Consider the following 25,784-nt stretch of genomic DNA (forward strand, 5'->3'; position numbering starts at 1 on the left):
GATTGATTTGGCATATTCGAGGAAATATTCAATGTATAACATGGCTAGATGGATCAATCTTTTTAGGCTCCTTTTCGGATATAGAGCCAATTTTGTCTTGCTACAGGTAGACCTGGTAATGCCCCGTCTATCAATGGGAAACGAAAATCATACTTCCATTATCTAGGGATACCTTTTCACAGTCAATCTGATAGCCAATGAATACACATTTGCCGTTGCATAGCCTTGTCTCTTGAGTCTCATTCGCCGTAGCCTCACCCGACAAGGCTGAGCGATGCCTTTACCTAGCCGCTGCATCAGTACCCAGACTAACAGCTCATAAAGTCCTCCTCAACAACTATACGAAATAATCATCCAAGAACACCAACCACCTCAGAATGTCAATGGACACACCCCATCCCATCCGGCACGACTACACAATCGCCTGCCTCTGCCCCATGGGCGTCGAACAAGCGCCCCTCGAGGCCCTCCTCGACGAACCCCACCCCAGCCTCCCCACCAGCCACGACAAAAACAGCTACACGCTGGGCCGCATAGGCGCCCACAATGTCGCCATCGCAGCCATGCCCGGGATCGGGAACAACAGCGCCGCGTCGGTCGCCACGCAGCTGGTGAACGACTTTCCGGGCGTGCGGTTTGCTCTCCTCGTCGGCATCGGCGGCGGGGTTCCAGACTTGTGCGAGGGCATCGATATCCGGCTTGGGGATGTGGTTGTTAGTAAACCGTCGGGACGATGGGGCGGGGTGGTGCAGTTTGATCGGGGCAAGGCACTTCCAGACAGTCACAGTCGATTTGAGCGGACGGGGGCGCTTCAGCGGCCGCCGGATGTGCTGCTGGGGGCGGTTGCGAGGCTGGAGGCGCGCCATCGGCGGGTGGAGAGTGAGATTCCGAGGTATTTGCAGGAAATGGTTGAACGGTATCCGAAGATGAAAGAGGGGGGTTATACGTGCCAAGGCGCGGAGAATGATGTGCTCTTCCGGGCGGAGTTTGAGCATGCTGGTGGGAAGGACTGCCGGGGCTGTGATCCCGGCGAGATCGTTGAGCGGGAGAGCAGGCTGCATCTCAGCCCGGTGGTGCATTATGGGACGATTGGATCGTCGAATGCGGTTATCAAGGACGGTCGAGTGAGAGATATGCTCAGAGACGAGTTGGATGTGAAGTGCGTGGAGATGGAGGCTGCTGGGTTGATGGAGTCGTTTCCGTGTCTGGTTATACGGGGCATCTGCGACTATGCGGATTCACATAAGAACAAAAGATGGCAGCCTTATGCTGCTGCGACGGCCGCTGCATATGCAAAGGAGTTGCTGTCTATTATCCCACCTTTGGAAAGAGTGTCAGTGCCACGGGCCAGGGAGGGAAACAACCATGCTCCGCCGCGAGGATCTACCAAGATACTCATGGGAAATGCCGGGAATTTCATCAATGGATCCGTGTCTGGCGATTTTGTCGCTGGAGACAAAGTCAATGGGGACAAGATACTGTGGGGTGAAAGATGGTAATCATCATGGAGAGAGATTGGCCATGTATTGAGAGTCTCGAATGAAGTATGAACAATGCACACTATCTACAGGATCGGCCAGCGTCGATCACCGTCCCACAATCGGTCTGAAATTGTCTGATTACGGGTTTACGACAGCTGATAAACATGACCTTTACAGTGGTGGTGATCCGACGCGCCTGTAACTCGTTGAATAAACTGGCGAAGTGACAAGACCATCCATACTCCTTTGCCTGGTCCGCAAAAGCCTCCGTGTCGATCACCAGGTAGATCTCGTTTATACCTCCTAGGACTGAGCCCAATACGCTGCACCAGTCTTCCGCAGTAGATGCATCCCGAATTCTCCTCGCGGTTAGTGAAGCCCTGCGTTCGGTGAACGTCGCTGGGTTCTGCTGGAGGATCTGGGAGACAAGCTCTTTCAAGATATCCACGACACCATGCGCATGCTGTTGCTGACTCTTGGCCTGAAGGACCCAAGCAACAATACTCTTCTCTTTCCGGAGCAGACATATCATGTCTGCAGCTAAGTCTCTGAGCAGATGACGGGTAGGAAAGGAGCCTTTGACAAGGAGCAGCGATGAACGAGTCTCTGCTGCCCAGCCCTGCAGTCGCCGAGATCGTCGTAGAGAACAGGTTGTATCGCCTTCCTTCTGCCGTCGAATTTTGCACATTATGGCATAGTAGCGGAGAGTAGCTTCCGGATCAGCCAGGGTCGGTATGGTTAAGGATGGAAGTATATCAGAGAGATTGACGCCGGGACCTCCTTTGCTCGTGTCGAACGTGCCGGTGTAGCGTAACGTGTGGAATTCTGTTGATATCAAATGAATCAACGGTCAGTCGGGTAATCGGTCAGTCGAAACACCCACCTTCGAGGGCGCGTCTCGTTTCCGGTAGCCCGACAACGGTGTGCGGTGACTTCGAAAGGTTTCCCTCAGTCTCTGTGAGAATCATAATCGAGACCAGTTGACAGATTCTCTGAAGGTCTTTGGAGATACTGCTGTCCGAATCCTTTAATCCGAGCTGGCTTACGATCGCGGGATCGAAAATGATATTGCGCATTTCAAGCGTGATCTGTCAGAGGGCTGGGACATTAGATGATGACCGTGACCCTATTTTCAATGCAGGATCCCGAGTAAGTCACCTTGTTGCCCGCAACTTGATCTCCTCCAATCTGATCTCCCACGACATTCCCGTTGACCAGGTTTCGAACATCGTGAGTATGGATTGCAACGCCGTCCGCCATATAGGACAGCGCATGGACTCATTAGGTTGAAAAGAGGCAGAACTAGGTGGACAATTCGGCAATCGTGGCTATATCTCGAAGTCAGTCCACTTCGGTATGTGCACAGGCAATCGATTGCAGTCAGGCTGACGTGGTCACCCTTGCTTTCCCGTTCCGGCCAATGTGATAGGCGATCTCATGCAGAGAGGGAGTCAGTGACCAATGAGGGCGAATGAATTAGCCTCACTTTGTGGCTGCTTTCCTTTTCATTCAGATCGCCAGTCGGGCGCTTACTGCAGCCAGCCCCTCGTTCCGCTCTCGAAGTTCTATCGTCTACCTGAAGTCTGGACACTGCGGAAACTTGATCAGCACAGCTTTCCATACCCCTGCTTCCTACTGGAAATAACTTTCCACGAGCTCGTGGGGCAGAGTCTGACTCTGCATGTCTCGACCATCGCATTCTCGGTCGGATTTTCTGCGGTATGCCCCTGGTGGCCTTGCCAGGTCGTCTCGTGGGTCGGCAGACCATCGTCTTCCGGCCGAGCGCATCCCTTCAACAACTGAGCTACTGACCGAAAAGAGGGGAAAGATAAGTCACCCTGCGAGAGAGAGAGAGGGAGTATCAGAAAATCAATGCGACATCCGGCGACGGCGGAGCTACACTAGACCTAGATTCACTCGAGGAGACTAGAGGGATCGTACCAGGAAGCCCAGACAATAAAGAGGAAGACGAAGAGGAAATGGAAGAGGAAGAATTATCAGAGTACAGCGAAGAAGGCGAAGACAAAGAACAGATCCATGATTTTAGGGGTGTGTTGGTACAAGGAAGCCTGAACAACAACCCCCTGAACCTCTGGAAGCATACCACCATATCCGAGGATAGAACGAGTGAAAGCGGCTGGAGAGCAAAACAGCTGGCCATTGTCCTTCCACAAGTCGCTCGAGATTCTTCCGACCAGACAAAGAAGTCCATCGCGGAGCGCGATCTACCTTACTTCAACCCAATGGAGCATATGAGTCCACTGGGTCCCTCTTCTTCTCAAAGAAAGTTGCCTGAAAAAGATCTCGAGGCGCATTTAAAGTGGACAGGAAAGGAAAAGTCAAATTCAAAGGACCGGGGGATCTCTGATTTTGGGCCTGCACAAAGAATCGCTCAAGTTTCGAATCGCTCAGAAATCGAGGATCAAGAGTTCCCCAGTGCTAGGAACAACGAAGAGGAGGTGCCCACTGGATCAATGGGACACTACCAATTGCTTACAAACCGCATCCAGGCACTCGAACAGGAGAACATAATACTGAAGAGCTGGATTGATCCGGATTCAATTCATCGAGGACGGCCCTTTTTCCAGATTGTGTATCGATTCAAGGGCGATGATAAAATCTTCTTCAAGCCACCCTCATGGATGCGGGAACATTCCGTGGAAGGTAATCGGTACACTCTAAAAGGAGGTTCGCTATCAATGAAGGAGACGGAGTACTTGAAACGAAGCAGCAATCTTGCTTTCGTTATTTTCCAGAGCTATACCGTCGTGACGGTGGACGACCGGACAGAAACTCCCATTCTGCCAGGTCCTGAGGCCGAAACCGTCTTGTTTGCTTCTGATGAAATGAGACGAGCGGTTCAGAATTATTTGAGCAAACAGCCGGACTTTGAGCAACTTTTCCCGTTGTTCGATGTTATGGGGGAAATTCCTTCCCCCTACCTGTTTTGGTACAGCACTCGTTCATCGTATGACTCTGTCTTGCAAGTACTTCCGTCTCATCAGAGAGCCCTGGTCGAGTTATTTGGAGAGTGGGTGAATGCCAATTACGAGAAAGAATATGCACATGTGAATGACCAGATCGAGAGAGGAGTCGTATCTTGTCGAACGATGAAGTACCTGGTCAGGCCAGGTGATCCCCTCGTATGTCAGGAAACGAGTCTGCTGCAAGCCTATCAGGCTACATCTTGGGCTAAAAGTAAAGTCACATTGAGGGATACTGGCTCCAAGGAAGGTGTGGGCGGCTTTGACAAGGTTTGGGAAGTGTCAGCCTGGTCCTACGAATTCGATGGCGTCTTCTACCAGAAGACTGTCCATCTGGACATTGAGCTCGATGCCAGAGATCCCGATGAGGAAGTAGCACTGAGTGCCTTGAGGGTGACTCTACTGGATCACGCCAGTTCGGACATCAGAGAGAAACTCGAACTTCGAGGCAAGACGTGCTGGGCATGTCGCAAGAAGAGATTTATTTCTTACAGGGGAGGGGACGACATTGAGTCACTCAGCAATGTTTGTGACCTAGATTCTTTTATGCATAATTTCTAATAGTCATCCAGAACAGCGAAAGGTTCATGGTTGACTTCCCGACCTACCGGCAACTGCATCCACCCGAACATCCCCTGGTTCGCAAGAAGCGCACAGAGATACCACCGGAGCGCCTGGAGGCTGACGACCCGCCATCGGCACCGGAGATCTATCTATTCCCATCACGTATCGTAGGATACAATTTCCGCCGGAAAAAATGGGGTAAGGTAACCTCTGTTGGGCTCAGATGCTACATGCTCATTTTGATTTACAGTCAACCTGCAGGTCGACCTCATTCAAGAGGTTGAATGGAACAAAAAGGCCTTTGAAAGCCTCGTCATTGACCAGGAGACCAAAGAACTCGTTCAGGCGTTGATTACGAACCGGCTTGTAGCCGAGAAAGGAACCGACTTGATTGAGGACAAAGGTAACGGGCTGACAATCCTTCTGCACGGGGGACCTGGGACTGGCAAGACATTTACCGCCGAAAGTGTAGCTGAACTGGCCGAGAAGCCTCTATACCGGGTAACGTGCGGCGACATTGGCACCCAACCGGAAGATGTGGAGAAGTACCTCGAATCTGCTCTCCATCTCGGCAAAATCTGGGACTGTGTCGTGTTGCTGGACGAGGCGGACGTGTTCTTGCAAGAACGTACGTTGTCGGACCTGCAGCGCAACGCACTGGTGACTGTTTTCTTGCGTGTTCTTGAATATTACGATGGTATTCTGATTCTAACATCCAACCGTGTGGGCACATTCGATGAAGCATTCAAATCTCGCATTCAGGTCTCCCTGCACTATCCCAACCTCAATCGCTCGCAACGACACAAGATTTGGCGGAACATGATCAATCGCTTGAGGACACTCGAGCAGCCTAACATCGACTTTGACGACATCGACTGCTATATCAGCGAGCTAGCCGAGCAGGAAATGAATGGCCGTCAGATTCGTAACGCCATAACGACTGCCCGCCAGTTGGCCAAGTTCAAGGGCAGGAACATGACACATGCGGATCTGAAGCACGTCATCGACGTTGCTGGGCGATTTGATAAGTATCTCTATGATGTCAAGGAGGGCTTTACGGATGATGCCATAGCCAGGGACTCTGGTCTTCGATAAGCCAATCCAGTGTCCAACAGACGTACTCGAGGTTGGGAACCCATATATCTCGTTGAGGAGAAAACGATCATGCACATAATCAGCCAAAGAACGGCATGTCTATGCATCCATTTGGTTCCCGCGCACCCTGGCTGTATCATCAGGATAGAGGACTATACCATGATTTGTACTTACTCTCCTTTTGTACAGAGCACATCAGAAGTTGGGATGAGCAAATCTACGGATTTATATATGAACCCTTGACCTACTATTGCCTTGATGTGCTAGATAGCCTGGCATGGGAGTATGAGTATCGTCGTCCTCCTCATCTTCCACTCCGTTGAAGGCAGCCATATCTGCGTCAAGGTTAACTGGTGTACTTACCCATCAGAGCCGGGACTTAATCTCCGTGTCTGATGATTCGTGCTTGAAGACTTGTTCAAGGATAAGCTGAATATACGAAGCATTGGAGTGCGGCCTCAGAAGCTGTGCTCTTTGCTGATATACCCTTCGACGTAAATGACCACTAGTAGCCTCTGTGCTTGAGCTCGTTGTAAGAGGGAAATGAAGCAGGAATATAGTGGCTTCTCCCAGGAAGAAACTAATTAAGGGGTGAGGATAAGAGCAATGTGCCGTCTGTCTTCTTCGCTGATAGGAATTGCAGAGAGAAGGATGCAGTCACTTCGGGCCTCTTCGGTTTGCGAGTGATTTTGTCAATTTCTCGGTGTCCTGGAGAAGAAAGTGCTTGAGAAGTGTCGCCGTCATAACACGAATAAATTATGGCTCAAACTAGTGCTGGACGAGTTTATCCACAAGTGGGACAATGACAATCAAGCGCAGAAAGCCTGCAGCCTTTAGCTCTCCTTTATTGCAAACCACGCTTTCTTCGTAACTATCATCTGATGGAGCTCGGCTTTAATCCGACATTGCCGTTAGTCTCGGTCATGAGCCCTATAACGGCCTCGTCTACGGCCTTCAATTGGCGCATTAACCTATTGCTACATAATTAGTCCGGCACACTTCCTGTCATCAGATAACCTCGATCCCTCGGCCTTTTCTGAATCCGGGGTTATTCCTCGCAGACAGGGAGTGCAGGCAATCTATGTGAGGATGGAATGAAGAGCTGCCCTCGTGATTATTTCTCTGTCCACCAATCGGAGCGACTTTCCCTAGATCCTCATATTGCTTTCTTCATGGGGTGCATGGCTTTAATATGTTTGTGGCTGAATTGGCTGCGTAATCCTGTGGGGTGCCGAATCTCCACCCGGATAGAAGCTTGGTAACATCACTCGAGTATACAAACAGACTCAAGTATATAAACACGTCGAGGACTGCTGCTTGGTATAAGACAGACTCAATTTGTTCAAGTCAAAGATGAAGTACCAGGATCTTCTTGCCATAGCAGGCTGCATCGCCAGCGCCAGCGCCGTCAGTGTCTCCGGCGCTGCGGAGGGTTTCGCCAAGGGCGTCACTGGTGGTGGGAGTGCAACGGCCGTCTACCCCAGTACTACTGCCGAGCTTGTGTCCTACCTTGGGGACAGTGAGGCTCGGGTGATTGTATTGACCAAGACGTGTGTTCTGGGAATATACCATCATTGTACGTGGATGCTGACTGTTGACCAGATTCGACTTCACCGGTACCGAAGGCACGACGACAGGGACTGGCTGTGCGCCTTGGGGAACTGCCTCTGCGTGCCAGGTGGCAATCAACCAGAATGACTGGTGTACCAACTATGAGCCTGATGCCCCCTCGGTATCTGTCAGCTAGTGAGTGTGGCCGGGTTTCTCAAGAGCACAACTAACGACTACAGTGACAATGCCGGTATCCTAGGTATCACCGTCAAATCTAACAAGTCACTGATCGGATCTGGGTCCAGCGGTGTGATCAAGGGCAAGGGTCTGCGGATTGTCAGCGGTGCAAGCAACATTATCATCCAGTCAGTTTGCCCGTAGTTTGTGGTCAAAAGGAAATAACTGACACTTGCAGAAACATTGCTATCACTGATATCAACCCCAAGTACGTCTGGGGAGGTGACGCAATCACCATTAACAATGCCGACATGGTTTGGATTGATCACGTTACGGTCAGCTCCCCAAGTCCAATAACGTTTGGCTCATTCTGATGCATGGTAGACTGCGCGAATTGGCCGCCAGCATCTCGTCCTCGGCACTAGTGCTTCCAACCGGGTGACCATCTCCAACAACTACTTCAATGGAGTCAGTAGTTACTCCGCCACCTGTGATACCTACCACTACTGGGGCATCTACCTGGACGGGTCCAACGATCTAGTCACCATGAAAGGCAACTATATCTACCATTTCAGCGGCCGCAGTCCCAAGATCCAGGGCAACACCCTTCTCCACGCAGTAAGCCCCTCACCTTACTTTGCAAGCTCAAACTAACCGCTCAGGTCAACAACTACTGGTACGACTCCACCGGACACGCCTTCGAAATCGGATCTGGCGGCTATGTTCTGGCTGAGGGCAACGTCTTCCAGAACATTGATACCATTGTCGAAAGCCCCGTTGATGGACAGTTGTTTACCTCGCCCGATGCCACCACGAACAAGGTCTGCTCGACCTACCTGGGACATGTGTGCCAGGTCAATGGATTTGGGAGCTCCGGGACCTTCAGCCAGGCGGATACGGGTTTCCTGTCTAACTTCGCAGGCAAGAATATTGCCTCTGCGTCGGCGTATACCGCGGTGCAGAGTACCGTTCCCTCGAGTGCGGGACAGGGTAAGCTCTAGTTTGGGTGTGGTTTGTTGGACGGAGGGAATGAAGAGGCGGCGGCCTGGAGAGCTGCGCTCTGGTTATGTACCTTAGCTGTGACATCTAGCGCTATACATGTCTAATGCTCTTCGGTCAGGAAGCCATACATATGTCGTACAAGTATTTGGATGAAGCATACTGTCTTCAAACCTCGAACTCGCCTGGGGCTCGTAGCGGCGAGGACGACCGAAGTCTGGTGAGTAACCGGCGAGGGATTTTTCAAGAATCGAGCCACAAGGGGACATATTAGGCGATTGCTTGACCATGGTAGTGTCACTTGCAGATTGACAATGTCCCTTTTCACTGCATATGACGGAAAGATCGGCGATGTTGAGACGCAGACGCCTGACCCATCGATACGGAGCGACAGTACCATCAAATATCACAGCCTTAATAATGTATTGTCCCTCAGAGAACAACCGGAGCTTTGGGACTGTGCTTCCGTCTTTCCTTTGGGTCAGTTGTTGAAGCATTGTGTCGACACCTCCATCCCCTCTTGGCGTTATCAGCGATAAGATAGCGTTATCAGTGGCGGTGCTCTTGTTTTCATGACTGACTTGACCAAATCTAGGTAATAGTTCTATTGCGGTCGCAAGGAGCAAGTCCTCTGATTGGAGATCTTAATCTAATAACATTGCCTCTATCTTCATTAAGATCTGAAAAGCATTGTGACGGCTCATCCACTAGGTCGAATGCTTGGCTCAATAGAGTAATGACGGCGTGTCCCACCAGGACAAGACCAGCCGGCCGATATGACGCATGTGGAGCTCCAATTCTGACATGCTGATTGAATGCTCATCATGGCAGATCCGGCTCGATCGCAGCGAGTTCTTTTTAATCTAAAGCACTGGAGACAAGAAACAGAGATGACACCACGTCATGCACGTGGGGAGAAGCCACATGACGTCACTCCATGTCTCCCTCTCCCTTTTTATATCCATGGAACTGTCCAACGGTTGAACTAGATGACAGGCTTCAGGAACAATAACCATACTTAACAGCATCCCAACTTAGGCGTTGACGTGGAACACACTCCCCTCACTCCCACTCAACAAAATACCGATTCATCTAATCGCCCTGTTAGAAACACCCAGCGAGTGTACGTATCAGATTGCTCGATGGTTTCTAACGTCCATATTGTTGACCCTTCGTCTACAGTGAAACCCCTCAGTCACCATGCCTTCCATGCACGATCGTATCCGCGAGGACCTCCTCATCAAAGAGCGCGCTCTATGGACGGCCTTGACCTCAGCAGACCCCGGGCCGGCCATTGAGAAACTCTCCCACCAAGAAGTCAACATGATCTTCCCTCAAACACCTATCTTAACTCTGGAGGGCGAGAACAAGGTCAAGGATGCCGTCAAGCCACCCTTCCACCGATTCGATACCTACTCTCTGGACGAAGTGCGGGTGATCATCATCGATCTCATGGCGGGTACGGTTACATACAGGGTCACGGCTACCAGAGGGAACAAGACGTACCGTGCAAATGGCTCGACAACGTGGCAGCAGGCTTCGGATGGAGAATGGCGGATCATTTGTCACCAGGAGACATTGGTGTAGTGCTCAGCGTGAAGGGTTTCGGGGCAGTTCTCTATTTCTTATATTTTTGAGGTCATGCTTCACGTTATTATAATTGCTTGATACCGACAATGTGAGCGATGTATGTTCTTTCGTGGTTTGATGGCTGGATGAGCTACGAATACAGAGTTCTATAACCGGTCATCATGAGCAGCAGGCGTAAGTATTTCAGAGGGTGAGAGAAAGATGAGACTATCTAGCTAGGAAGGTGTATACAGATAACTCCAGCCAGGTCTGATATTGCAGGAATCTAGCAGTAGAAGTATGATAGACAATTGATCTTTGTCATCGAAATCGCTCGAGATATATGATATATATACATATATATGATGGTGTACTTCCGCCAATATCGACTATTAAGCACACTTATAATTCTTTAATAGCAGAATCAATCATGGCACAGTCTCTGTTCTATTACGTATTGAAGAAATCTGATGTTGGAAGATCAAGATTATGCATTACCTGCGGATTGATGTTATGGCATAGGCAGTGATCAGACCAACATGATGTGATTGTGCGACCATCATTGCATAATACCTGCAGCCATTTCCCACAATTGTACGTAAAATATATCATTGCTCTACTACCCTCAAAATGCTCATCCAAAAAAGCAGAACTGAGAGATATATGAAAAGAATAGCCAAACAAAAATGCAACGACCGGGATCGAACTGGTGACCTTCAGATGCCTTGATTTGATGCCTTGGGCATTAGATCAAAGCTCTATGTTTAGCATACTTCCATCTTGTAGTTAGCGACCGAGGCTTCTGCGGGGCTTTTCTTGCGCTGATCGATGACTCAATCGGTCAACGTTAGCCAATGTCATTGACTCATAAGTTCAAACCGGCAGCTTGGGTAGTGCGATTACAATCACACCGATTATTTGAGACCATTGAGATGAAAGCACTGATTAAACTAACTATGCAGTGGAGCCCTTGTTCGCACATCGAGTGGGGCCCAACCCCAGCAACTCGCTATCATAATACGAACCGGCGCTGCATCCCAGTCACTTGCTAATCCTCAGAATTTTCTGTCATCTCCAGACAATGTCTCTTTCCATTTCTTCTCTTATCTCTCGCATTCACAAGATTCATGATGAATCTCGCCTCCGTCCGTGAGGCCAAATGGGGCCAGGAATGGCGCTCCTCCTCATGGTTCATCGTCACCGCGATGGCCATGGCCCTGTTCACGGGTGGGTTGGGCGTATCCATTGATCATTGCGCTCTGAGTCTAGCTAACGCATCGCAATCAATACCTAGACACATTTCTATATACTTTCCTCGTCCCGATTCTTCCATATGTGGTTGAAGATCGCCTCGGTTTAGACTCCTCGCTGACACAACGCATCAGCTTTGCGTTGCTGTCCGAAAGTGCCGCTGTGGCCGTCGTGCTGAATCCGTTCATTGGACACTATGCTGATAAGTCGGCGTCGAAGCGAGTCTGGTTGCTGTCGGCGCTGGTGGCCGCCCTCCTGGGCTCGGTGTATCTAGCGCTAGCAACGTCGGGTGCGTGATATGTTCATCGAATGCGAGGTATTCGTCGACCGCAGGCTGACCGGAGTGGGGTTCGTAGTCGTCCATATTTTCATCGGCCGATTTATTCAAGCTATCGCCAGCTCGTTCATGTGGGTAGTGGGGTATGCGACGATCGCCGACAGTGTCGACTCGAAGCGTCTGGGTATGATATACGGGATCATCTCGGTGGCGGCGGCTGTAGGCATGTCGGCGGGACCGATGGTCTCGGGTGTGCTGTTTAAAATAGGTGGTTATTGGACGGCTTGGGCTAGTGCATTTGCGATCCTTCTTGTGGATATTGTTTTGCGTTTATTGATGCTGGAGAGTTCGCGGAGGAAGAGAGGTAAGCGATGGACCCGAGATTGTATGTTTCAAGGTCTCATCAGGCTCGTTTGCAGAGAAGCAATCGGATTCTTCCCCTGCGGATGACGGCCCACACGAGGAAAACTCGCCGCTCCTCCATCCAGACAACGACACATCAACCGCCCCTCGCGCCACGGCTGCACCCGAGACAGTTGAAGAGAAGACAGGTCTACAATACTACGTGTACATGTTTCGGCACCGTCGATTCGTCGGCGGGGTCCTGGGCTATTTTGTCTTTGCGATACTGATGTCCAGCTTCGACACGACTCTTCCCCTGCACGTCCGCGATGCGTTCAACTGGGATAGCATGCCCGCGGGACTGATGTTCCTGGCCTTGCAAGGTCCCGGCATTGCGCTCAGTCCGCCTGTTGGCTGGTTGAAGGACCGCGTCGGGACACGGATCCCCACCACGATTGGCTTTCTGGGTCTGGCCCCTCTGCTGTGGCTGCTAGGGATGCCAGGGGATGACCGTTTCCCATGGGCAAATGAAGGCCAGAGGGGGCAGATTATCTACGCTATGGGCGTGACGGCCGTGGGAATCGTATCGGTTCTACTCAATGGGGTTGGCGTACTTGAAGCTACCGGTAAGTCAGCGTGAAACATCATCAGCAGTGGTGCAACTCCTGATCTTGATAGCGACCGTTGAGGAAATTGAAAATCGGCATCCTGGCATATTCGGACCCCATGGCGGATACTCCAGGGCCATGTCGATTTGCAGCCAGAGCTGGACCATCGGAGCTTTCTTTGGACCAATTCTTTCGGGCTATATGGCGGAGCATATTGGTTACTACGAAATGACCAGTACGATCGGTAAGTCATGACATGGAGTACTCTGTGTGAGCACTGCTAATTGTCTTTAGCGGCACTATGCGCCGCTTCCGCTGTCAGCACTTACTGGAACCTTAGGCCAAAGGCGCATCTAAACCACGGGGGCCTTGAACCGGACCCGCTTCCGTGATTTAAGTCGTAGTCATTCTGTGAGAAAGACAGAGTATCCGTACGCGGAGCAGATAAGTGGATAGATCGCATGGAGCTCCACCGTGGACTTCCTTTGTCGGTGACCTGCAGCATGATAAACGACGGATCAAGTCTGGCTTGTTATTGGGACTGCTCAAAACCAAATAGAAGCATGAATAGACATGATGACTCTGAACCAAGGAACGATACATGACTTGACTTACATTGACTGATAAAGTTGGGGTGGTACAACCTCCGGACTTCCCCAATCTAGTCTATCGAACCTTTGAGAGACAAGAAGGGACAGGAAAGGAGAAGACCATTGGGTCTTAGTCTTAAGGCCTGAGACTAGCATTGTGTCCTCTGAAGACTAAGGTATCTATGGAGTAGAATAGATGAATACCTTCCTGGAGGCTTCGACTGTTCCGTAGGTGCCTCGGCATCAATCCACGAAAATGAATGACGGGTCATGGACCAACTCGGCGCAGATTTTATTGATCCTGTTTGCTGGTCTTTAGATCGATAGAAACAGGAAAAGTTGCCCCAATCTTGTTTCACGCTACGGAATGTGGACTTAGGGGGTGGGCCGGAACGGCCGGGAGAAGACGCATCGAACTTTTGCCCCGTCAACGGCCACGTTTGGGTGCTGTCAGTGGTCAATATTCCTAGTCTAAGAGGTCTGTTTATGTAGCTAACTCAGTCTGGCAGAATGACAGACGAACTATGTCGTACTAACTATCTCGTACTAAGAGAATCCCGGCAATATCGCATGTGCCTGAAGAAAATTTCGTCAACCCATGGATGCAGAGAAGTGAACTGCACAAAAGCATCAGATGCGGTTATGATGTAAATTTCCCGAGAAGTCTCCATTCCCGGCCGAAAATAAGTTTGGTTTCTATTAGCTTTTAGGTTTTTACCCGTCCCATTGTTTGGTGTACGCTGTATATCTGCGGATGTGACCTGTCCTTGATCACCGACGCACCGACGCTCTACGGAAGCTCCCCCGGTTTCGAGATCGTCTTTAGATTCTAGACTAGCTTTTGCGTGACTTAGACTAGATAGTCTCGAAGTTTTTCAGAGGTCGTTGTGGCAAAGCTGACTGACCTGCTGTGATTTGGTTCTTTGTCCGTGGAGAGAGTGACGCTATTCCGTACTTCCACGCTACACTACTTGATAAAGCTACTCAGTCTCAACGAGGCTAATCATTATTTCTCAACGAAAATCTGATATTCTCTAGTCCGGTTGTCGGATGGCAATCGGGATATGAATCACGGCAGCCCCGCTTAGAGGGTCTCGATTTATCTTTTTTTTTTCCCTTCTAAGTGCTAACGTTTGACTCTTGACAATTCGATCGTACGATACCATAGTCATACTCTCACACCATGCCTCCTCAAAGGATTCTAATCGTTGGGGCCGGAATTGCGGGCATCGCTAGTGCTCTGGCCATCTCAAAGGAGCTGACCCCATACGTTCCAGGCCTGAAGATCACCGTCTTTGAACGCCATGACATCCTCTCCACCTCGGGAGGCGCCATCAACCTCACTCCCGTCGCTCAGCGTCACCTCGACCAACTCGGAGTGCTCGCAGAATTGGACCGTTTGGGAGTCGAAGGCGGAGCCGACGTCGATGCTATCCAATTCTTTTCCTGCCGGTCGGGAAGATCGCTGGGGTCTATCGACTTTACCGATCATCATGGCCAAGGGTACAGCGGATACAAGGGTCGACGGGTGATGCGGATTATCCTCTCGGTAGCGATGCTAGCAGTCGTCGAGCGCACCCGGAATATCGAGATCGTCTTCGGCAAGAAATTACTCAAGGGCGAAGAGACCGCCGACGAAGCCATCCTGTACTTCCAGGACGGCACGACGGCAGTGGGAGATCTCGTCCTCGGCTGTGATGGCGTGCACTCAGCAACACGGACGCAATGGGTCGCGCCCGAGTCTCCGTCCGAGTACACGGGGATCTCGTTCCTGCAGGGCGTCGTCGACGCAAAGACGCTCAAATCCCGCACCCACTTCCGATCGACATCCATGAACATCTCCCGGCACGGCACGCTGCTGGCGAGCTACTGCGACCGCGAGCAAGAGCAGATTTTCCTTGCGGCCATTGTGCAGTTCGCCGAGGAGCTGCTCCCGCGGTTCCGCATCGAGGCCGGCCAGGACTGGCGGAAGCAGCATGCCATTCGAAAAGCCCTGCAGGAGGAGATGCAGGATCGATTCGGGAAGTCGGGGATCCCGTGCATCCGTGAGATGATCAATTCCCCGACGGACTGGATGTTGTACCCGGTGTACCAGGTTCGGCCTGGCGGGCGGTGGCATACTCAGCGAGCGATCCTGCTGGGAGATGCAGCACATGCGGTATGTTCTCTCAGGTCAGGGATATGTGCTCAAGCTAATCCTCGTATAGATGCCCCCGCGCGATGAATCAGCCGCATATGCGCTCGATGACGCGATTGTCTTCTCTCGCATTCTGGCTCGATACCGCGATGAACCACTCACGGAGGCATTCAGAGCGTACGAAGACCTCCGACGGGAGACGGTCAACGAAGCGTTCAAGTCCGCTCGGCGGATGTGGGAGAAGCACAAGGACATGGGTCTGTTGGAGGGCCGGCTGCGCGAGTGGACGCTGCCTTTCTATATTCGCAATTCGAAGGAGGCTCGCGAGGCAGCGTGGGAGTTTGACGCGACCAAGATCAGCATTCCCATGCCAATGGAGGAGCAGGAGTCGCTATATTCGTTTGAAAAGGATTATCATTTGTAGCGGGTGGGATTGGGACTGGAGTTCTGTCGACTGGTGTTGCATATACCTTGGATGGGCAATTGGAACATATTGCATTGCATTGCGGGATCTACATTTGGATATTCTCATCGTCATATTCGGCTGTTTTGAGTGTTGTGTCTATAGATTGCATATTTCCGATCTTACGTATACGAGAGCGTTGCAAGAATAATTGTACCATTCGCTTAAGGATCAACCACATCATCGCTAGAGGATAAAAATTTCTTCTAATTTCCACGAGTCAGTCAGGACAGTCAGGATCCGGATTCGGGCTTCACTTGGCAGAGCCCCTGTTTCTTGTTGATCCATAATCTTACAGGATCCTGCGGCGCTTCCACACTTCTGATATGGACAGCTCTGATGTCGACATCAGCATTGACCGCGGATTCATTTATTGTCGGACATTCTCTCTATATTGCATCAATTCCAATTCCACCTGTCGCGTAGATTCCCTCGCGTTGATCATCACGATGGTCATGGGACGCAACTCTGCGGATCAACAACCTCGGACGACGATCTCGTCACGATCAGATTCGTCATGGCCTCATTGTCCGGGGATGTCGGAGAGGGCTGAAAGCAATTGATGGAAATATTGTTGCTCTGATGAAAATCTCTCAACAGCGTCAACTTTCATCATGCACGCCCCCTATCACGAAATGCCAATACGGCAGCTGAAACCCCGGCTTTCTTGGCAATGAACTGCCCGGACAAGCTTTGAAACACCACTCCGTCATTTGTGGATATTCTACGTAGACACTCGGGGACTTGTTGTTGCCGTCAATGCTGGATACCTCCATCATGTGCGCTGGCATCGAGCGTCATTCCGTCGCTGTCCGGACGCTTCTACCCCGCTGAATCCCCAGCCTTGGCTTCTGCATCGACGATGATCAGACCCTGTGGGAGCTTATTCAAGGTATATGCCGGCCAGCGATGGACTTGGCGGCTGTGCTTGACAGGGATAAACACAATGCGATGCGTCTCAGCGGACGGAAATTATCTTGTGCAATATATCATCATCATGGCCGAATCTGGAGTCGTGTGACGCTGATCGCTGGGGAGTCCGTCCACCTATGGAGACGGTTCTTCCATTACAGTGGTTCTGGATAGGTGCCGTGGCCAAGAATGGTCGCCAAGAGGACGGGTGTCTGGCCTGGTGTTCCAGTTTGAGCAGTGTGTCTGAGATATACGCGTGCACTGCCCGATTAGGAAATATATGGGGGGCATTCCCCGAATAGGCAGTACAGGGGCTCCTAGGGTATATAAAGCTCTCTGATGCCGCCTGCGATGAGGGTTTGTTTCAGTAGGCTCAACAGGCTTGGTCTTGATTCTTATCCGCTCTCTTCACTTACTTTCCTTCACTTTATTCTCTTCGCTCCTCAAGTCTGGTACTTGCTTTTCTTTCAACTTAACAATCATGAAGCTCCTTGCTACTCTCGTCGCCTGTGGTCTGTCTGGACTGGCCCTGGCTGCTCCTACAGCTACTATTGATTCACTGCAGAAGCGTGGCCCCAACGATGTATGTCTTCTACTGGAATCCGTTAGCAGAGGCTAGAAGCTGACGTGACAGGCTGCCTTTGGTTACGCCAGCTTGAACGGAGGCACCACCGGCGGTGCCGGCGGTACTACGACCACCGTCTCCTCCTACGCAGCCTTCACTGCTGCCGTCTCCAGTGACGCTAAGAAGGTGGTCTATGTCAGCGGCCCCATCAACCAGAGCGCCAAGCAGGTCAAGGTTGGCAGCAACACCAGCATCATCGGCAAGGATTCCAGTGCTGTGCTCGAGGGATTCGGCCTGTACGTACAACCTTTGCACTATAGGGACATGCATGACTAACGAAGAGCAGGCTGGTCAAGGAGAAGTCCAACGTGATCATCCGCAACCTGGGAGTCAAGAAGGTTCTGGCTGAGAATGGAGATGCCATTGGCGTTCGTATGTATCCCTTCTTTTGACAATGTACTCGACTAATTAATGACAGAATACTCCAACAATGTCTGGATTGACCACGTCGATGTCTCTTCTGACCGTGACCACGACAAGGACTACTACGATGGTCTGATTGATGTACGTGCTGGTCAATCAGAAATGAAATGACGATACTGACAAATGCAGCTCACCCACGCCGCCGACTACGTGACCATCTCCAACAGCTACATCCACGACCACTGGAAGGCGTCCCTGGTCGGCCACTCCGACAACAACGGCGGCGAGGACAAGGGCCACCTGCGCGTTACCTACGCCAACAACTACTGGAGCAACATCAACTCCCGTGCTCCCTCCCTCCGCTTCGGCACCGGCCACGTCTACAACAGCTACTTCGAGAACGTCAGCGACGGCATCAACACCCGCGACGGCGCCCAGGTCCTCGTCGAGTCCAACCAGTTCGTCGGCTCCAGCAAGGCCCTCTACTCCACTGACGACGGCTACGCCGTTGAGAAGGACAATGACTTTGGCGGCGCCAAGAACACTGCCCTGAAGGGTACCCTGACCACGGTTCCCTACTCTTACTCTCTGGTTGGATCCAGCAAGGTCAAGTCGGCCGTTGTTGGAACGGCTGGTCAGACTCTGAAGTTTTAGTTCTGCCGAGATGGAATAGCTGAGATGGGTGTGGATAATGGTATGGCTTGCTGCTTGTACATAGTTGATACTTCTTTCACTCCTTCGCCTGCCAATTTTACATACTAGCTTGATTTTTACATTTCTGTTCTATGGACACTATAAGGACAACATCTTCATTGTGGGTAATTCAGCCTAGCCTGCCCAGCCCGTCGCGGGTCCCATCTACCCCTGTCAGTTCTCCGGCTATTCACTAGATACTATAGGAAACGAAACATACCCCTGACAACACGGAATCCTTCCAGCCACACCCCACATCGGTCCCGTTGGTGATATCATGCAACAGCTTGTGCACATACAACACGGAGCAGACGACAACCATTCCCATGCAGCTGACGGCCTCGACGGACGGAGCGACGGTGTCGTACACCTTGTCTCCCGTACAGTATTGGCCATACGTGCGAGAGCCGGGTGGAAATGGGTCTCGTGTAATTGCAGTCTTACATTGCTCTACAGCCAGCTTTCGTTATCCTAGATTTATCTATCAACAGGCTTTTCTTTTTCCCAATCTAAAGGATGAAAGGACTGTCTCAACTCTTTCGGATTGTCGCTCAAGCTGTCCCCTATGGCCTACAAGATTAGCAACGCTCTTCTCAACTAGCTACCAGGCAGGAAGAAGTCATCTGCAATTGATATGTTTGCATCATCAGTGTCATTGCTCCTTCTAAGGCGCACTGACGGATTCTCGATGTCGCTGAATCCTCGAGGTGGAGGAGAACCCGCCGAAGCTCGTAGATGCGCATTCGAGTCTATTGAAATGACAAAACTCGAGCTGAATGCCTGATCGAGACGATGGAAGCAGTAGGTATTTCCGCTATATCTGATTCGCCATAAATCATGCCTTCTGGGCTGCTAATTCCGCCATCAGATCAGCTCCACCGCGGGAATCTTTCCGACCCCGCTTTGTCTCGCTTTTCTTCCCCTCATCATCATTTAAGTCTCTCTCTACAGTCGTACCTCGTTCATACAACTACACAATGGCTGACTTCTCCTCAATCCCCATCATTGACTTTGGTCGACTCCAAGATCCCTCCACTAAAGAAGAAACCTTGGTCCAGCTGCGGGAAGCCATTTTCCTCGTGGGATTCCTGTACCTCACCAACCATGGCATGGAGGTATACAACTGCACCTCATGATATGTTACTGTATTGACTAAATCAGGAAATTATCAAAAAAGCACATGCTACCCTTCCCGACCTCTTCGCGTTGCCCGCCGAGGTCAAAGAAAAATGCAACATGATCAATTCTCCCTCGTTCGTGGGATATACCCGGCTGGGCGCGGAGACGACGGCCAAGCAAACCGACTGGCGCGAGCAATTCGACTTCGGGACTCCCGGCATGAAGCAGTGGTCGCCAACTGATCCGATTTGGCAGAGGCTGGAGGGAGACAGCCAGGTATGCGTCACCTCTTGAAGCTTGTAGATAACTGACAACGTAGTACCCCGATTACCCCGGTGCCCGAGAACTGGTAGAGGAGTACATCGCCGAGTCGGCCAAGTTGTCCAAGATATTTATGCACCATGTGGCCGAATGTCTGTCGCTACCGCCGACCACCTTTGAAGCGTTCAGGGGGAGTATGGACCGGCTCAAGTTCATCAAGTACCCGCAGTCCCCGCCGGGGTCGCAGGGTGTCGGCCCGCACAAGGACTCGAGCGGGCTGTTTACGTTTCTGTCGCAGGATGATACGGGGGGATTGCAGGTTCTAAATAAGAAAGGCGAATGGATTGATGCGCCGCCTATTGAGGGGAGTCTGGTTGTGAATATCCAGCAGGGATTTGAAGCTATTACGGGGGGTGTCTGTACGGCCACCACGCATCGTGTTATTGTATGTTGTATTTCTTCTTGTTCGATGTCAGCAGCTAACATTGAATAGGCACCCACGTCAAAAACAAGATATAGCATCCCCTACTTCCTGGCGGTGCGGATGGACCTCACCCTAGCCCAGCTGAAAGAGTCGGCAGCGCATATTGTGCAGCGGATCCCGGCATCGGATGATCGCAAGAAGAGGGCAGTGGATGTGCCGAGCGAGTTTCTGTCGCCGTTGTACTCTTGTGTAAGTCTCTTGCTACTTGTTCACTTCGTGGTCTGACTGGTCTAGTTCGGGGAGGCGTATATGCGGAATCGCATTCTGAGCCATCCGGATGTAGGCCAGAAATGGTATCCGGTGTTGTATGAAAAGTATTCCAAGCAGGTATTGACATAGAGGGCCAAGGCCGGCCAATATATTACTATCCTCTGCTATTATCCTCCGCTATCCAGTAGGACTAGGACGAACGGCGATTATTTCTGGATTGGGCTGATTGCGCCCCCATTCCGCACGAACGAATCAGACAGGATTCAGCAGGTTACGCGAAGGCCTTGCGGGATCAGCATCCAAAGAAGAGACCAGACTGGCCAGTAGACATGGGTTGGCGCTTTAGTATCAGCAGCTAGTGCGCTAGTCGTACAGCTAAGCATGGATGATGGCCGTAGCTGACATCTTCAGCCCGCTAAGCGGGTCTGTGCCCGAGTCTCATATAAGATAAATCTTACACATCCCATCCCATTTCTCCTGTCATCCTACGATATCCATAAGAGTCCATCAATATGGCCAAACCCGCTGCCCTCGGGCTACTACTATGGGCAATCCCCGCGTTGGCCGTCATCGCGACCGTGAATTCCCCCTGTCTGTCCATTTGCGGAGGCACCCAGAAGACAGTCGACGACGAGCTGATCTGCAACGATGGCGATTACAATTCGACGGTGAAGGGTCTGACGATGAAGAACTGTCTCCTTTGCGAAAGTACCAGTACTACCTACTCCAACCAGTTCGACAGTGACCTCTACTGGTTCATCTGTAGGCTATCCCTTGAATCACATCCACATACCTCACAGCGGCACGTACTAATGATATGGCGTAGTCAACCAGAAATACACCATCCAAGTCTGCGTCTATGAGAATTCCGCCTCGGCTTCGCTTTCCCCCTGCGAGTCGCAATGTCTCCCCCTGAAACCCGTCTTCGAGACCCTCTGGTGGAGCCACAACGTCTCGCTGTACGACTACTGCACGCAGAACAGCAATGCCTTTCCCACGTACGCGAGTGGCTGCTCCGAGTGCTTGAGGGGCAAGGCTGGCTCCAAGATCTTGGGCAATTTTATGGATAATATGGCGTCGGCGTGCAAGACGCAGCCGAACGCCACCAAGGAGGAGACGGTGACTCTGGCCCGGCCGTTGTTTGACTTGAGTGTTGCGTCGAATTCGACTGCGACGAGTACGGCTGCCACTACAGCGACGGGGACGGGTACGCCTACATCGTCGTCAACTTCTACATCATCGTCGTCAGGTCTATCGGCGGGTGCAGCAGCGGGAATCGGGGTCGGCGCTGGAGCTGGCGTGATCCTCGTCGGGGCGTTGGTCTGGGTTCTGTTCCGACGACGTCGTCGCGCTGCACAGCAATCTCAGATGTATCCTCCTGCTGCTCCAGGAGGTCACGAGTATGCCCAACCGATGCAGCAAGAAGCGCCGCATGCGCCTGGATATCCGGTAGAGAGGAATTCTTCGAGGCTGGTGGAGGCGCCCGACACAAATGAGCAAAAGCCAGGAGGAACATGGGCGGCAGAATTACCGTCGAACCCTTCATAGATTGCCGAGTAGTAGATGTAAGAATATCGATTGAATCATTAACTTTGTGAATGTTGGTAATTCTGACTGCGCCATCCCATCTCGTGTTGCTTACTGATTGTTCTGGGCATCAGCCATGACAATGCGGGGTATTTGATGATCTTCATCCTGCATCCTTCATCTTCATCCTCACCAACCTCTATCACAGTCAACATGATTCCCGAATCTGCTATTACTGCTCTCAAAAATCAGCTCAGGTCGGCCAAAGTCTACACTCCCGACTCAGAAGGCTATCACAATACGCTCCAACGATGGTCCGACACCGGCTCTAAACCAGCGGTATGCCTACGCCCCTTATGTCCAGACAAGCAACATTCTGACGGTCTAACAACAGGGAATTGTGGTCATGCCGACTGATGCCGAGGATGTCCGCGCCGCTCTCCTCTGGGCTCAAGAGCACCATATCGACCTCGCCGTCAAAGGTGGAGGCCACTCCGTCGCTGGCACCAGCTCCTCCGACGGTGGCCTGGTCGTAGACCTCTCCCTCATGAAATCCGTCTCCGTGGACCCAGCTGCCAAAACTGTTACGGTCGGCGGGGGCGCCACCTGGAAGGAAGTCGACGAGGCCGCTGCCGAGCACGGGTTGGCCGCCGTGGGAGGCACCGTCAACCATACAGGCGTTGGCGGCCTTACCCTGGGCGGCGGATATGGCTGGCTGAGTGGCCAGTACGGTCTCACCATCGACAATCTCCTGTCTGCAACGGTCGTCCTGGCCAACGGACAGATCGTGACAGCGTCCGCGACCGAAAACGCCGACCTCTTCTGGGGCCTCCGCGGGGCCGGATACAACTTTGGCGTCGTGACCAGCTTCACCTACCAGGCCCACGAGCAGTCCAACCCCGTCTACACGGGTCTACTGGCCTTTCCCCCGGATAAAGTCGAACAGGTCATCGAGCAGCTCAACCACACCCTCGAGAACCCGGACCCCCGCAGCGGCGCGATCTGCATCTTCGCCCAACCCCCCGGCGCCCCCGTCCCCATGGCCAACGTGATTGTCTTCTACAACGGCACCCAGGAGCAAGGCGAGACGCGCTTCGCGGGTCTGTTGGCACTCGACCCCGTCGTCAACACCACAGCCATGATCCCCTACTCGCAGCTCAACACCCTGCAGAACCCAATGGCCACCTACGGCGGCCGTAAATCCTTCAAGGGCGTCTTCTTCCACCCGCCGCTGGCTCCGTCGTTCGCCCGCAGTATGCTGGCCGACTTCACGGCCCGGCTGCAGGCGGAGCCCGACCTCGCTGCCTCGGCGCTCCTGCTCGAGTTCTACGATATGCGCGCCATCTGTGCGGTGCCGCGTGACGCGACAGCCTTTGCGAGCCGCAGTAGCACACAGAACGGGCTCATTAATCTGCGGTGGACGGATGCGAGCAAGGACGGGGAGCACCGGGCTTGGGCGCGCGAGCGGCAGGCGCGGTGGAAGGCCGAGTTGGACGCCAGGGTGCAGGAGGGCGTCCCGCAGTATATCAACTATGCCGAGCGTAAGTCTTCTTCACACTCTACAAACAGACGTCTGCTAATGTTGGTAGCGGGTGACTCGGTGGTGAACAACATCTACGGCGAGAATCTGGGGAGACTGCAGGAGCTGAAGGCCAAGTATGATCCCAACAATGTGTTTCACAAGATGCATCCGATCAGTCTGTAGACTAGTATTTGTAAATAGGAGCATGCACTACATAATCATATACTTGACCGTCTTGACAGAAGTCCACCCCTCCAGCGCCTCCTCGCCCATATCCCTGCCGAATCCGCTCTCCTTGACGCCCCCAAACGGCGCATTCGCGCTGAGCATCGCCCACGCGTTGACCGTCACCTGGCCCGACTCCAGCGCTCTGCTCACCCGGTGCGCGCGGTTCAAGTTGTTGGTGAAAATCGCCGCGCTGAGCCCGTGCAGGGTATCGTTCGCCTTGCGGATGACTTCCTCTTCAGACGAGAACTTGGCGATACTCTAGGATTCCATTAGCATTAGCACAGCTCCCTTTGTAGAAGGTAAGGGTAGGCGCTTACCGCCACCGGCCCAAAAATCTCCTCCTTCATAATGGCCGCGTCCTCAGCCACATCCGCAAACGCGGTATTCTCCACAAAATACCCTTTCTCGCCGACCTTCTCCCCTCCAAACAGCAGCTTCGCCCCGGCCTCCTTGCCCTGCGCAATATACCCCAGGATCCTCTGATGCTGCGCCCCATTGACAATCGGCCCCTTGGTCGTCGCGGGGTCCAGCGGATCACCAGCGACACCGGGGTTTTCTTTTGATGCACGCACATACGCCTCGAGGAACTTGTCGTAGATCGTATCCTGGACGTAGATGCGCGACCCGGCCGCGCAAATCTGCCCGTTATTCGCGGTAATCCCGATCCGCGTCCAGAGGAGCGCGTTGTCCAGATCGCAGTCGTCGAACACGATGGAGGGCCCCTTGCCGCCTAGCTCGAGCGAAACCTTTTTCAGGTTCGTCTTGGCTGCTGCGGAGAGGATCTTGCGGCCCGTAGCGCTGGAGCCCGTGAAGGAGACCTTGCGGATGGTGGGGTGCTCGGCTAGGCTCTGGCCTGCGGGTGAGCCCAGGCCAGCGAGGATGTTGACTACGCCGGCGGGGAAGCCGGCTTCGATGATGAGTTGGGCGAGCTTCTGTCCGTAGAGAGGGGAGTTTTCGGAGGTTTTGATGATGAGGGAGTTGCCGGTTGCTAGTGCCGGGGCGAGCTTCCAGATTGTGATCATCCTGTCGCCATCAGCTACTGTTCCGCGGGCCTGGAATAGAGGGTAGGGGCATACAATGGGGCATTCCACGGGACAATGGCCGCGCAGACACCCAGCGGCTCGCGGAAAGTGTACCCCACGCCGCCTGGAATCTCAAGTGTCTTCCCGTCGATCTTGTCGGCCCAGCCGGCGTAGTACCGCAGGTTTGCAACTGCCTGGGGGATGTTCATCCCCATGCTATCAGTGTAGAGGATACCTGCATCGACAGCCTCGAGACTGGCGAACTCCTCGGCATCGCGCTCGATCAGGTCGGCGAGCTTGAGGAGGAGTCGGCCGCGCTCCGGGCCGGGGGTGGTCCTCCAGGTCTGGAAGCCGGTGGTGGCTGAGGTTACGGCGCGATCGACATCGGCGGCGGTGGCGGCGGAGATGGTGCCGAGGGTGTTTCCTGTTGTTGGGTTCTCGACGGTGAGGGTCTCGTTGGAGGAGGAGGGGGTGAATTCGTTGTGGATGAAGAGGCCGGTGGGGACTGTCTTGTTAGTGCGTCGTCTCCTCTGCTATGGAGGGGGGTATAGGTACCGGTAATTTGGCGGCCAGCGGCGCCGGTAACAGTGATAGTCGACATTGTTCGGTAGTCTTCTCAATTAATCTAGAGAATGGAGAATGCTATGAGGGGCTGCTATGAGGGACGGCATGTTTATATGCTCTCCCTGCTCCGTACTCGGACCGTTCCATGCGGCCATGGGTATTCCGA

General features: G+C 52.5%; 12 protein-coding genes across 12 annotated transcripts; 10 read left to right on the top strand and 2 right to left on the bottom strand.

Moving 5' to 3' along the window:
• Nucleotides 1–377: 377 nt before the first annotated feature.
• ALT_4769 (uncharacterized protein) lies at nucleotides 378–1,499 on the top strand (the record flags this gene model as incomplete). The annotated part of the gene is made up of 1 exon (XM_033556891.2): nucleotides 378–1,499. One exon carries the CDS (start codon nucleotides 378–380, stop codon nucleotides 1,497–1,499), a length of 1,122 nt encoding a protein of 373 aa, XP_033412782.2.
• A 61-nt stretch (nucleotides 1,500–1,560) lies between these two features.
• On the bottom strand, nucleotides 1,561–2,557 carry ALT_4770 (uncharacterized protein; the record flags this gene model as incomplete). Its single annotated transcript, XM_033556892.2, has 2 exons — nucleotides 1,561–2,306; nucleotides 2,365–2,557. 2 exons carry the CDS (start codon nucleotides 2,555–2,557, stop codon nucleotides 1,561–1,563), a joined length of 939 nt encoding a protein of 312 aa, XP_033412783.2.
• A 903-nt stretch (nucleotides 2,558–3,460) lies between these two features.
• On the top strand, nucleotides 3,461–6,124 carry ALT_4771 (ATP-binding protein; the record flags this gene model as incomplete). The annotated part of the gene is made up of 3 exons (XM_033556893.2): nucleotides 3,461–4,990; nucleotides 5,038–5,227; nucleotides 5,280–6,124. The coding sequence occupies 3 exons, from the start codon at nucleotides 3,461–3,463 to the stop codon at nucleotides 6,122–6,124; spliced, it is 2,565 nt and encodes an 854-aa protein (XP_033412784.2).
• Nucleotides 6,125–7,477: 1,353 nt separating this feature from the next.
• ALT_4772 (polysaccharide lyase family 1 protein) lies at nucleotides 7,478–8,853 on the top strand (the record flags this gene model as incomplete). Its single annotated transcript, XM_033556894.1, has 6 exons — nucleotides 7,478–7,674; nucleotides 7,727–7,870; nucleotides 7,915–8,040; nucleotides 8,091–8,187; nucleotides 8,237–8,470; nucleotides 8,515–8,853. 6 exons carry the CDS (start codon nucleotides 7,478–7,480, stop codon nucleotides 8,851–8,853), a joined length of 1,137 nt encoding a protein of 378 aa, XP_033412785.1.
• Nucleotides 8,854–10,051: 1,198 nt separating this feature from the next.
• Nucleotides 10,052–10,438, top strand: ALT_4773 (nuclear transport factor 2 family protein; the record flags this gene model as incomplete). The annotated part of the gene is made up of 1 exon (XM_033556895.2): nucleotides 10,052–10,438. One exon carries the CDS (start codon nucleotides 10,052–10,054, stop codon nucleotides 10,436–10,438), a length of 387 nt encoding a protein of 128 aa, XP_033412786.1.
• Nucleotides 10,439–11,550: 1,112 nt separating this feature from the next.
• Nucleotides 11,551–13,290, top strand: ALT_4774 (MFS transporter; the record flags this gene model as incomplete). Its single annotated transcript, XM_033556896.2, has 6 exons — nucleotides 11,551–11,647; nucleotides 11,715–11,960; nucleotides 12,028–12,312; nucleotides 12,368–12,916; nucleotides 12,969–13,142; nucleotides 13,193–13,290. 6 exons carry the CDS (start codon nucleotides 11,551–11,553, stop codon nucleotides 13,288–13,290), a joined length of 1,449 nt encoding a protein of 482 aa, XP_033412787.2.
• A 1,381-nt stretch (nucleotides 13,291–14,671) lies between these two features.
• ALT_4775 (FAD-dependent oxidoreductase) lies at nucleotides 14,672–16,049 on the top strand (the record flags this gene model as incomplete). Its single annotated transcript, XM_033556897.2, has 2 exons — nucleotides 14,672–15,646; nucleotides 15,696–16,049. The coding sequence occupies 2 exons, from the start codon at nucleotides 14,672–14,674 to the stop codon at nucleotides 16,047–16,049; spliced, it is 1,329 nt and encodes a 442-aa protein (XP_033412788.1).
• A 1,432-nt stretch (nucleotides 16,050–17,481) lies between these two features.
• ALT_4776 (pectate lyase family protein) lies at nucleotides 17,482–18,642 on the top strand (the record flags this gene model as incomplete). Its single annotated transcript, XM_033556898.2, has 5 exons — nucleotides 17,482–17,583; nucleotides 17,635–17,861; nucleotides 17,912–17,997; nucleotides 18,044–18,129; nucleotides 18,178–18,642. 5 exons carry the CDS (start codon nucleotides 17,482–17,484, stop codon nucleotides 18,640–18,642), a joined length of 966 nt encoding a protein of 321 aa, XP_033412789.1.
• A 1,016-nt stretch (nucleotides 18,643–19,658) lies between these two features.
• On the top strand, nucleotides 19,659–20,884 carry ALT_4777 (isopenicillin N synthase family dioxygenase; the record flags this gene model as incomplete). The annotated part of the gene is made up of 5 exons (XM_033556899.2): nucleotides 19,659–19,796; nucleotides 19,843–20,076; nucleotides 20,120–20,506; nucleotides 20,555–20,734; nucleotides 20,780–20,884. The coding sequence occupies 5 exons, from the start codon at nucleotides 19,659–19,661 to the stop codon at nucleotides 20,882–20,884; spliced, it is 1,044 nt and encodes a 347-aa protein (XP_033412790.2).
• A 383-nt stretch (nucleotides 20,885–21,267) lies between these two features.
• On the top strand, nucleotides 21,268–22,303 carry ALT_4778 (uncharacterized protein; the record flags this gene model as incomplete). Its single annotated transcript, XM_033556900.2, has 2 exons — nucleotides 21,268–21,517; nucleotides 21,582–22,303. 2 exons carry the CDS (start codon nucleotides 21,268–21,270, stop codon nucleotides 22,301–22,303), a joined length of 972 nt encoding a protein of 323 aa, XP_033412791.2.
• Nucleotides 22,304–22,495: 192 nt separating this feature from the next.
• On the top strand, nucleotides 22,496–23,987 carry ALT_4779 (FAD-binding oxidoreductase; the record flags this gene model as incomplete). The annotated part of the gene is made up of 3 exons (XM_033556901.2): nucleotides 22,496–22,621; nucleotides 22,677–23,823; nucleotides 23,872–23,987. The coding sequence occupies 3 exons, from the start codon at nucleotides 22,496–22,498 to the stop codon at nucleotides 23,985–23,987; spliced, it is 1,389 nt and encodes a 462-aa protein (XP_033412792.2).
• Nucleotides 23,988–24,014: 27 nt separating this feature from the next.
• On the bottom strand, nucleotides 24,015–25,655 carry ALT_4780 (putative aldehyde dehydrogenase; the record flags this gene model as incomplete). The annotated part of the gene is made up of 4 exons (XM_033556902.2): nucleotides 24,015–24,290; nucleotides 24,350–25,055; nucleotides 25,109–25,559; nucleotides 25,610–25,655. 4 exons carry the CDS (start codon nucleotides 25,653–25,655, stop codon nucleotides 24,015–24,017), a joined length of 1,479 nt encoding a protein of 492 aa, XP_033412793.1.
• Between the last annotated feature and the right edge of the window lie 129 nt (nucleotides 25,656–25,784).

The sequence above is a fragment of the Aspergillus lentulus genome, assembly GCF_001445615.1.
Source record: "Aspergillus lentulus DNA, contig: Alt08, strain: IFM 54703, whole genome shotgun sequence".
In the NCBI taxonomy this organism is placed as follows: domain Eukaryota; kingdom Fungi; phylum Ascomycota; class Eurotiomycetes; order Eurotiales; family Aspergillaceae; genus Aspergillus; species Aspergillus lentulus.